Genomic DNA, 12,271 nt, shown 5'->3' on the forward strand with positions numbered 1-12,271 from the left:
ACTCTTGAATCATTCAGAAAAATATTATGTATATATATTATTTGTGTGTGTATGTGTGAATACATGTCGAGCTAGATGTATATGGAAGAGAAACAGCAAACAATAAAGCAAATAGAGTAAAAAAAAATACTGTGATTTACAGTCAATTAAGGTATCAACAATTTCAAATTTACTAATCATAAAAAGAAATTTTGAATAAGATTGTAAATAAATTTATGAAAATAATAAAACCATATTGAAAAAACTTTATATTATGTATATATTTTCCCCCCAAATATCAGTGATTTGGTATATTAGAGACAGAGATGGGCTAAGGAGCAGATTCATGGCAGCACATGAACATATACCAAAAATAATCATTCTGTTAATGTTCCATTTTAACGTTCAAACGATAAATGTAAAGAAGTTTTCTTTTTATTTTGCTTTAATGAATACAGGTATTCATTTTTAATCTTTATTTTTATAAATAATTTTATTTTGAATATAATTTTTCAATTGAATAATTTTATTCACAAATGTATATATTTATACTTCTGTTTATTTTAACACCCCCTTTAACTTCCAAAAGTGCCCTATAAATTATAGGATCATTCAACTTTTAGTCAATGATCTTAATTGATCAAGTGATCTTTCTTCTAAATTCCCACCCATTGGTCAACAAGGTAAGGGAGTTGATATTTGGTTAAATATCTAATCTAATAAAAACTTAATCCAGTCTGACTAAATGGCCCCTTTAGGCACTGCTCATTCTCTCTGGGAAAATCTTTTTAGTGTCTCACATTGACTCCCCTCTCACTGCTTCTCTCCTTGAGGTTGTATCCAGGTAACCTATGTGACTTGGTAGGGAAAGGATGGGCCTCAGGCTCCTCTGGTCTCCAGGGGTATTTACCTGGAGATGGTCCCTTGTCACCTGGTTGTTGTGAGCCCCAGAGGTCTCCAAAGCTCATGTCTACACAGTGATCTGGTGAAGCTTCACCTCACCTCCTTCAGTGGAGATGGAAGGATAGAGCAAGTCAGAGTAGGTCAAGACTTCACTAGAACTTCTAAGCTAGTTCATCTCTCTCTAAATCACAGTTCACTCACATGCCTGTCTTGAGTGGAGGATATAATATAATATTCGCATGCTGTGTACCTAAACACACAGACACAGCGTTCAGTGTTCCTATATGCCCACATACCTGTCAATGTTAGAGTGCTGTAGTATAACCAGAGCTTGGTATGACCTGATTAATATTTTTAATGGACTATGCCAAAAAAAAAAAAAAAAGAGAAATGAACTAAGATTAGTTGTAGACATTAGGTTTGGAAAAGAAAGATTGAGGCTTTGATCAAAACAGAAAGAAATTAGAAAGAATATTACCCAAAATAGTGAGTCTCTACAGACTGTGAGGCAAGTACCACACCACCAGAGAGAAGCCGAAACCTCCTCTGCAAAATGCAGGTGCTTAGGGACTTCCCTGGCGGCCCAGTGGTTGACTCCGCGCTCCTAATGCTGGTGGCATGGGTTCGATCCCTGGTCGGAAAACTAAGAGCCCGCGTGGCATGGCCAAAAAAGGAAAGAAAATTAGGGGACCCAACAAAATGCAGGTGCTTATTTGTCAGGAACGACTTGAGGACAGAAGGCGAGGACAGATGGCAAGGACATAGATTTTGTGACTTCTCAAAGGTCTTTCTAATGACGCAATAAATATTCTTAAGGAAAAAAATGGATTCTGGCAACAAGAAGAAAAGGTATATTTTTTGATATATAGGGGGAAAGGGCATATCTCTATGCCTAAGGACAAACACATTATTTAAAGTCTAATGTTACTTCATTTTTCACTAAAGCCAGTAACAACTGTGATTTTTCAGTCCCTCAGATCCCAAGTTCTATGTGTGTTTCTTACAATTTCCCCATTTTTTGACTACTGATAATATTTTGAACAGTATCTTAAATACACATTCTTCCATTTTTGTGATAGGCAGATATTTTTGTTAATATTATTTTTATGTGTTCTTTTTTAATCACCTAGTATTATATGAGTTTGCACATTTATTCATATTGGGCTATGTTGTATTTTCAGTTGATTTCATAGGTGGACTTGACGCACACTCCTACTACCAGGATCATGTTGAGTTAAAGCCTGTTCATCTGTAAGTAAAGGTGTGATGAGATGGAAAATATTAATCCTTCTAACTTGGCCAAAACTAACCAAACCTGAAATAATTTGGACCTACCACTACTAATCATTCGTTTAATTTTCCACTCATATTTGAAACACACCTTTCACATGTAACCCAACATTATCATTATTACTGTTCATTCCAAAAAGGATTAGAAGTCGGTACCATGGTTTACATTTCTAAAAATGATAGTTTTATTTTATTTTTCTTATCAGTAGTTGATTGCCGAATTGAAGGGAAAAAAGGATGATTTAGTCTACAAAAGAGAAACTTAATATGTGTCTTGGGGGCAACATAGCAGAGGGAAAAGGGAAGAAAGACTAGGTTGGGATCCAGGCTCTATCTGTGTGGTCCCAGGGGCCTCCCTTGAAGTCTCTGAGACTTGGTTCTGTCACCTGGACTATAGTTGCGTAGGTGGAGGAGGGAGGATGGATTCAATGGGATAAGGTATGTAGAGCATCTGTAAAGGTGCCCATGACTGTGCCTAGTACTCAAGTATTTGACTAACCGGAAGGAAGTCAACAACTATAACAAAGACACCTCAAACTGGACAGATTTCAGTTGAGTATAAGGAAGGAATCATGGTCCCTTGATTGAAAAAATACTAGAAAACAAGAAAATAGATACCATGACTCCATTCCTAGAAAACTCTAAGTAGCAAATAGACAACTGTAAAAAATAATAGATATCATGTGCACTTTGCGTATATTATCTCACTTCATCCTCATGAAACTACTGTAATGTACTAATTAGTAGTCCATTCTATACATAAGGAACCTGAGGTTCATAGATGATAGACAACCTTCCCAAAGCCTCTCAAGTAGTCAGTGATGGAGCTGGGGTCTTTCCCTCAACATGACATTGTGGACTTGCTGGGATGATCTTCCGATTCTTTCAGCCCAGTGCTCTGTAATTTCATGGAGACAGAGGAAATTTGTACAACAGTCACTGGTGTAAGAAACACGTATGAAAGTCTTCATCAGCTGCCTCTTTGCCACAGTGGTTCCTGCCCAAATCTGCAATCCCTTCCCCAGGTTCTTTGGGGACGGAAGCCCTGAGAAACCTGCACTGGCTCCTGCACCTCCCCATGTGGAATTAATTTGATTCCAGCAGAATGAGCTAAAGGAAACATAGTTCACAGGCTACACAAATCAGCACTGTGCCTGTCACATGATCGATGTTTAAATATATGTTGGTTTCTTAAAGCCAACCTAATCTGGAAAAACATCCACCCTGTGTAACATTCCAGGACCAAGAAGCCACCACCTCATTACTCCTGCTGCTGCGTGCTCATCAATGATCGACTCCAGAAGTGGATATCTGTGCATGTGGGGAACTTGGCAGGGATTGTGACAGTAACAAAGGTGATCAGAGCAACTGGAAGTGAGAAAAGAACTGAAACAATGCCTAGCGGAGACTTAGAGAGTCTTCTATATGTTTGTTATGTGAAAAGAGGATGATGAATGATGTCTTTCATCTCCACTGTGAAAAACATAACTCAGCAGAGAAATTGCAATATGAAACATGTTGGTCAGAGGTCAGAAAGATCTTACTATGAGGGGAGGTTATTAAAAAATGGCAATTGATTACTGATGGTAATGGAATCTCCTTCCTTGAATGACACTCGTGTATCCATGTGCCTGAAAAGGGTGTCCTGTGGCATGGCCCAGAGGCAAGTGACTTCTGTCTCTGTTTCCTAAAGTCCCTTCAATCTCTGTGAATCCAGAACACAAGAAACGTCCTGGTAAGTTTACCTAAAAGGCTTTGATCGACTCCACTCCCTCCTCAAAGGGCTTTCTTTTTTTCTGAAGTATAGTTGATTTACAAGGTTGTATCAATCTCTGCTGTACAGCAAAGTGACTCAGTTATACACATATATGCATTCTTTTTTAATATTCTTTTCCATTGTGGTTTATCACAGGATATTGAATACAGTTCCCTGCGCTATACAGTAGGGCCTTGTTGTTTATCCATTCTAAATGTAATAGTTTGCATCTACCAACCCCCAACTCCCAGTCCATCCCTCCCCCACCCCCCTCCCCCTTGGCAACCACAAGTCTGTTCTCTATGTCTGTGAGTCTGTTTCTGTTTCGTAGACAGGTTCATTTGTGTCGTATTTTAGATTCCACATATAAGTGATATCATATGGTATTTATCTTTCTCTTTCTGACTTACTTCACTTAGTATGATCATCTCTAGTTGCACCAAAGGGCTTTCTCAATTACCCTGTTCACTGCTGACCTCCCACACCTTTTCAGCTGTGGCATCAACTACAGGCTGCAGAAAGCAAGAGAACAAGTTTCTGCTTTGATAGACGATGCATATCATTATGTCAGATGAATATGGAACGCCTTTCAACCACGGAGGGAGCAGGAATCGGCAAGATCGAACTAAACCCAAATTAAAATCATTGTGCATGAAACAATTTAAGAGGTCAGTGGGTGCTCCCCTCAGGTATGCAAATATGGCAGAGTTTATCCAGTCGGCATCAACCAGCCTGCTTGATTTCTTTTAATAAAGCGTTTGTATTGGATTCCATCGTAACCAGCTCAGGGATGCCACAACCATTGTACCAGCAAGACTGGAGGAAAAGCCAACCTTCTGAACTAAATCGTTAGAGGGGGCATGGACCCCGGCTTTTAACCTTCATGAAGGCTCTAATTTCCATGGAGTACAAAGCCAGGTTTATGAAGAAGCCACTTTATGAAGGGGATCGGGAGAATCTTTATCATATTCCCGGGAACATGGATATAGATGGGTAACTTTCAACTCCAGGTGGGTGGTTACATTCACTGCAGACTTGTACAGGGAGCCCTCATTCTTGTGTTTGGTGTGTCATTGCTCGCAGTCATAAAGTGCACTTTTCCAGGGCCCACAGTCCAACTGGGTGTGAATATGTGCACTGGGGTGATGTGACGTGAGGCAGTTCACACGTGGATTTGGTCTTTCATGCTTTGTCTCTCTTTAAAGTACCAGCATCAACAAATGAACTTATTTACAAAACAGAAACAGACTCAGACACAGAAAACAAACTTATGGTTACCAAAGGGGAAAGGGTGGGGAGGGGTAAATTAGAAGTTTGAGATTAACAGATACACACTACTATATATAAAACAGATAAGCAATAAGGACCTACTGTATAACACAGGGAACCATATTCAATATCTTGTAATAACGTATAATGGAAGAGAATCTGAAAAGGGATATATACATATGTGTGTGTGCACGCGTGTGTGTATATCTGAATCACTTTGCTGTATGCCTAAAACTAACACAACATTGTAAATCAACTATATTTAAATTAAAAATAAAAAAGTAATGGCACCAAGCTATCAAGACCCACTGGTTACATAAATTGGTTTACTTCCATTTACAACTGTTTATTGATCACTCACAACATGTGTACCAGGCCCTGGGCTGGAGAAACAAAGATGGGTAATACTTGAGCTTGACCTCCAGCCGCGAATGATCTAGTAGAGGAGACCTACATAGAAATAAGTAGATACAAAACAACATCCCCAAGGCAATTTTTTGCAGAAGAGGGAACGTTTACTTCTCACTTGGGGAGAGAAGGCACCACTGGGAGATGGTGCCTGAGCTGATGTTGGAAAGACGATGAAGAGTTTATCAAAAGCAGAAGAAGAAAACGAATGTCCCCCACATGGAGGCTCATTTTTTTGGCCACTCTGCAGAGGATAAAGTTGAAAGTTGTGCATATCCAATCTGGCCTTCACCCCAGTTCTCACATAAAGTCAGCAAACCTACAAGGAAACAGATGTTTAAGCCGAGAAGGAAGCTTGGCTCCTGGTGGGGATGCTCTGAGATCCTCAAGAGCCATCGCTGCACCATCTAAACAATGGCATCCTTTATGCCTACGGCCATGGAGATGCTTCCAGTGATTGTCGGCTGGGTCTGGCTTGGGGATACGTGACACACGGGTCAAGGGGAGCCTGTTCTGGGGACCACTGTCTGGCCATGGCGGCGAATGAGGGAGCTCTAACTCTCAACATAAGTACGTCCTGTTTCTCTGCCAGGGTCTCCTCCATTGCTGCTCCTACACCACCTTTCACAATGGGGAAAGGGCCAGGGCAAGGGTTGCTCACCTGGTCATCAGTGGCTTTGAAGAGGACACCTCCGCAGCAGCTCATGGTGGAAGCAGCAGCTACCCCAAAGGGAGAGGACCGACAGAAGCAGATTCACCTCTCAGGAAGAAGCATAGCTTGGCAGAAATCCACGCAGCTCTGAAAGAGATACAGATATTCAGGGAATGATGTCAGAGCGAGCAACTGAATTACTTTAAGTTTTGTCAAAATCATCATAATCGTTAGCAACTGGGTGGTGGGACAATTAAGCTCCAGGTAGCAGTAACTCTTCGCATAAAAAATAATTAGACCAAGGCAGTTTATCAAAGAAAGACAGCAGTGGAATCTCAGAACTGAGTTTCACAAGAGAAGTAGAGAGATCTGATGATGTGAGAAATTTCCATGAGGAAGACACCCTGTGACTGCAGTTAAGAAAGACGTGATGAAAAAAGCTTCTCCTGTTACTTTTAGCCAATCTTTTTCTAAGGTTTCCAAATGAGAACTTGACGTTTCTCTGGTATCTTGACTTGTCTGATTGCCTTTGCAGGAGGCTAATTTTTCTTCACAAAAATTGTTACATGCTCTGTGGTCACCGCTGATGGAGTGTCTGCTATTGCAACCAAGTACCGCAACACAGACGCAGCTGCCCCCCATTTCAGGCTGGCACTGCCGTCAGCTCCACTGTACCTCCAGCCCTCACGGTCCAGACTCAGAGGGCATCCGCCTCTGACGATCGGGCTGCTGGACGGAACCAGAGACGGTCACATCCATCTCCGCTCTTTCCTGAGAACGGGTGTTTTGTATCAGTATCCTTACAAGTTGGTGCCAGGCCATTCTGCATGTACAAAGTCTACATTAAAAACCAGCCAGGAGGACAAATCAGAGAGATGTGTGTGGGTGTGTGTGGGAGATGGGAAGGTGAGAATGATGTGCTTTCAAACCCTGATTTAACAACCAATAAACACCAACGGGGAACCATCATTTACCCGATCCCTCCTCCATTTCTTGACCAGCCGCCTGAAGACTAATAAAATGATAGCTCTCTGGCTATACCCTGTTTTCATTTGTCCTTGATTGGCTTTCACACCTTCCTATTCGTCTATCTATGTGTCTGTCCCTGTGGCACGCAGAGCCAGGTGTCTGTGACCTGCTCATAGGATGGCGGCTCACATTTCCCATTACTGAGTGTGCAGTTCTTTTGCCTGAGGGCAACCGTCAGTCCCTGGAAAGATTGGCGCTTACGGAGGCATTAACTCTCCGGGACGCCTCATGCATGCAGAGCGCCGCAACTGTACAGCACTCAGCGCCCTCTTAGTGGTCCCAAAGGAGAGGCAGCCTCCCTGCCTGCCTGCCTTACTTAGCTCGAAGGGGGCGGCACTTAGGGCTCACCGCTCTCCCTGGCTTTGGGGAGCCTTCCCTTTGTCACTGGCATTCATGACTTTTTGATCCATCCTAGGAAATGATTATACTATTTTAGGGACAACGTAAGAACACACCTAATGTGTAGCTATTTGACCAAGTAGCAGCGAGATGGCTGTGTTTATACGGTTCCCGCAGTTCTGACTCATCCCTACACTGGCCAGTTCATGCACCACTGTCCTTGCTAGGAGGCAACGAGGCCACCAACCGTGCAGCCGGCCACACGCAAGAGGGCCTCCACGACTGATGGTCAGTCTTCCTCACTGAGGACACAAAGAGCCTCTCGTTAGACACAGGACCTCACGCACTACCCCCAGAGCCTCGAGGAGCCCAGTCCTCATGCTGCCTTGTGAAGCACATAGAGCCTTTTCCAAAATGAGAAAGCTCGTATCTGAACGGTGCCCCCCACCCCAGGGAAGCTGTCAATTCCTGTCTTTCCCAGAATCTCAGGATTCTTCTCAGTACTCGTCATTGATGTCAATGAGAAGAAAATAGATTTCTGTAGCGGTGTGGAGATACGGAGTATCTCCCCCTGAAAAAAACTCATCAGCATAAGTAAAAGTAACTTCATTCGCCCCTGTTCCCAAGAGAAAGTATACACTGATTTTAAAATCAAAGGTAATGAAGATAAACCAAATTTTATATTTAATATATATTTTTCATTTTATAGTTACATCAAAATTATGTATAATCCTCATGTTATGACAGGTTCTGGGAAGAAACAAGACATAATAAAGAATGTACAAAACACAGAGTCAAGCACACATACACACACACACCAGAAGTGACAGAGAGACTTAAAAAAGCAATAGAAAAAGAGACAATGACGGGTCTATCAGGAGACACACTTTGAGATAACAATACTATCTTATCATTTGATTTCATTCTGCCTCGAGGGTAGGTACCCTCAGGTAACTGCCAACATATCTACAAACATCTGCCAAAAAAAATGATCTTAAGGATCCCAAAACTCAAACTCTTCTACCCAGACTAATTGATCCATCATTAGAAGAGTGATAACTAGACATTCTATGTCTCCAGAGGTGATGCAATAAGACACAGCACCATCCATGAAATATCTTGGGCTGACTGATCTTGGACTGAAAGTGTAGAAAATACAAGAGTAACAAAATCTCACCACAAGGAAGCAATCAGCCACTCTAGAATGTGGGAAATAGTACAGGGCAAATGAAAAAAAAAGGGGGAGGGGGGACTCTTAAAATTTAAGAGAGATTTAAGAGACATACTAGTCAAATACAGTGTGTTTACCTTGTTTGGATTCTGGTTTCAACAAACCAACTGTAATGAGATGCTTTTAGGCAATTGGGGAAATGCAAATATGGACTGGATAGTAAATGATATTAAGGAATTGTTGCCTATTTTGATAGATAGGCTAATAAATAGGTTTTAACAAAAGAAGAAAACATTTTTATCAGTTGAGCAGAGTTTCTGAACCTCAGCACTGTTAACTCTGGACCCAGATCATTCTTTGTAGTAGGGGCTGTCCTGTGCATTTTGGGATATTTAGCAACATCCTTGGCCTCTGCCCACTAGACACCAGTAGCGGGCGTGCGCACACACACACACACACACACACACACACACACACGGCCAGACTGTGGCAAACAACTGGTAAATGTCCCTGGCTAGGAAGCATCACCGAGTTAGGGAATCATCACTGAGATGTGCCGATGAGCGACACACAAGACGTGACGTCTAGGATTTGCTTTTAATACTCTAGCCAAAAAATAAATAATAAAGTTGTGGGGACTACATGAAACTTAATTAGATAATTTTTATTTTAGTTGAAGCTGGATGGTGAGAACATAGGGATTCATAATACCATTCTCTTTACTTCTGTGTATGTTTGACTTTTAAAAATCCATCTGTTAGTAAAACCTAGGGCAGAGTGGTCAATAGGCTTTCCTTTCAATGCCTCCTCTCACAGTTGCTTCATTGTCTTCTTAGAAAACTCCTTGCAGACGTATTTCCCAATGCCTGAAGTGACACGCCAGCATTCCTAACTGGCATCACAGGACCAGGCTCAGCCTACTTCGCAGCTTTTCCAATCCATGTTGCTAAAGCCCCAAAGCAGAAAATAGTAGCTATAAGTAGAGGTGACATGAAAGATAAATGTAGTGGGTACCTAGACGTTCCCCCGACGCCCACCAATACTATCACTAACAAAGAAAGAAAACGCCTTCCCCTGCTGCCTTATCCTATTCTAGAAGAGTCACCTGTTGGACGGATGAATAAACTTCTACAACTTGAATCTTCCTTCAGACTAAAAGGTTACATAAAACTATAAAAATCCCACCATTATAATCTCATCCCTTTATCTTTCCATTTAAATCCTTGTTCAACTCAGTGGGGTCAAAGGGCTAGACATTTGGGTGACATCTTTCAGAATGTAGAGAAATAGGAGAGCAGAGAAAGCGTGATAAGTGATAAGGAGAGAACTGCAGGGCTCCCGCCACTGAGGGGTGAGGAAGGAACAGAATTTACAGGGAGAAGAGTGGCTTCCAAAAAGTGAAACTGGGAAGTTGAACATTTTTTTCAGCTATTTCAAATTATGATGAAAAAGTCCATTCCAAGCCATAGAGTCATTGAACTGAGTTAATGGAAGAGAACTGCTGGATGGGGATATAAAATAAGTATGAAACACCGTCTCCACTGGCACCCTGCTTATAATTTAGTTGGCAGGAAAATACTTCCATACCTGAGTGAAACAATCAATGCACAATTAGTTGTGAAGCTGACAGCCATTCGCTACACATGGGGTCCAGCTGATAGCATAAGAGTTGCCATTAGCAGGATGAGAAAACAACATGGCTGAGGCAGAAGTGGAATCTTCATGGAGAAGAGATTTCAACTGAACCTCAGAGATGAATAGGTTTGGATCAGCTAAGACTTTTCACAAGAGAGAAACAAAAGTATCCAACAAGTATTTATTAGGTGCCAACTGTATAGCAGACACTGTGTTGAGGTTGATACTGTACGAAGATGCTAGAGCCAAAGCCCTCACCTTCCAAAGGCTTACCACTTGGTATGGCATCAGGAAGATGTACAGAGTCTATGTCAAATGTGTGTAGACAAGAATGATTGGAGATGAGAGTGTGTATTCCAGAGAAACAGAACCAATAGGGTGTGTGTATGGAGAGAGAGAGATTTTAAGAAATCTGCTCACATGATCATGGGGCAGGCAAGTCCAAATCTGCAGGGTAGGCAGGCAGACTAGAGACCCAGGAAGAGTTGACATTGCATCTTGAGTCCAAAGGCAGTCTGGAGGCAGAATTCCTTCTTCCTCCGGGGACCTCAGTCTTTTCTCTTAATGCCTTCCAACTGATTGAACATGACCCACCCACATTATGGAGGGAGTCTACTTTACTCAGTCTATTGATTTAAATGTTAATCTCTTCTGAAAAAAAAAAAAAGTTACCGTCATACTGACTTTTAGACTGGTGTTTGACCAAATATCTGGGTACTATGGCCTAGCCAAATTGACACATAAAATTAACCATCACAGGGTGGGATGTATGTAAGGGCCACAGGTGGTATGAAAGTCAGACCTGGATGGTTCTTAAGCAGTCAACCAACAGAAGGCTATAGGAAGGTTAGGCTAGGGGGTGTAGCTAGCAATTTGGAGACATAATACTACTCTGTCATCTTTACCCCAAGGCCACCAAAGGCAATACCTTTACATCACTCCCCATGTGCTATGTGGCTGGCACGTCTTTCCCAGGAAACTACAAGTCCTCCCCTCTGACGTTTACACCTGCTTGCCCCGCCCTGATCTGAAAAGCAGGGAGCCCAGGTGTTTTGCTTGCTTATTGCTACAGCCACGGACACAGACAGCACAAGGCACATTTTGCCTTTTGAAAAGCCTGGATGAATAAAAAGGAAATTTAGTTTTCAATTTTGAAGTCTTTTAAAGCACTTCATCCTTTCTGTTTCAGGTCGAAATAAGTAATGACGCTGACTCTGAAAATGCCGCTGCTGAACTTGACTTAGGAAGCAAAGCACCAATGACAGCACCTCTCTGCATTGACACGTCTCACTTTCTTCCAGAGGATGGACTGCACCTCCCCGCTTTCCCACGAATCACAGAATTCTCCAGGCACAGCCTATGTGTTATTAGCATTGTTCGCTAGATGAGTTGTAGGTGCTTGGGTGGGTATTTTTTTAGTCATTTCCTTCTTATATGAATACTTGTAAATTGTACCCCAAAATCGGTTTTTAATCTTTTAACAATATTTAATGTGAGGCATGCAAAATGAAAAACATTCTGTGAAAACCTTCCACAGTCAATTCTAAGAGAAATGTGGGTTTGTGTAGTTGAGATGTCAAGTCCCCATTGCTGACTGCGGTGGTCTCAGGCCTGACGGGGGTTCTCATAGTGGACGTTACCCGGGGTTCCTCGGCAGGAAGTTAGATGCGGTGACAGCTGATAAATGGGTACAGATAGTGGATGGGGCTTTCAGACTGAGTACAGATCATTTTTTCAACACCACAAGACAAAATAGAGAGTCCTCCTTTGTTCTCAACTTTCCAAAACCCAGAATCATATTATGGCAATCTAAATGTTCAGATGCATGCATGATATCTTG

The 12,271-nt window shown here is 41.9% G+C and overlaps 1 protein-coding gene across 1 annotated transcript in view; it reads left to right on the forward strand.

Annotated features, from left to right (window-relative positions):
- Positions 1-11,704, forward strand: part of NKAIN3 (sodium/potassium transporting ATPase interacting 3) — a 681,284-nt gene extending 669,580 nt beyond the window's left edge. The window contains exons 13-14 of the mRNA XM_068525591.1: positions 2,064-2,133; positions 11,621-11,704. Coding sequence (XP_068381692.1) covers positions 2,064-2,133; positions 11,621-11,630 — 80 coding nt within the window. The 3' untranslated portion in view covers positions 11,631-11,704. The remainder of the gene's footprint in view (positions 1-2,063; positions 2,134-11,620) is intronic.
- The last annotated feature ends 567 nt before the right edge of the window (positions 11,705-12,271 follow it).

This window comes from Eschrichtius robustus, chromosome 17 (genome assembly GCF_028021215.1).
Source record: "Eschrichtius robustus isolate mEscRob2 chromosome 17, mEscRob2.pri, whole genome shotgun sequence".
In the NCBI taxonomy this organism is placed as follows: Eukaryota; Metazoa; Chordata; class Mammalia; order Artiodactyla; family Eschrichtiidae; genus Eschrichtius; species Eschrichtius robustus.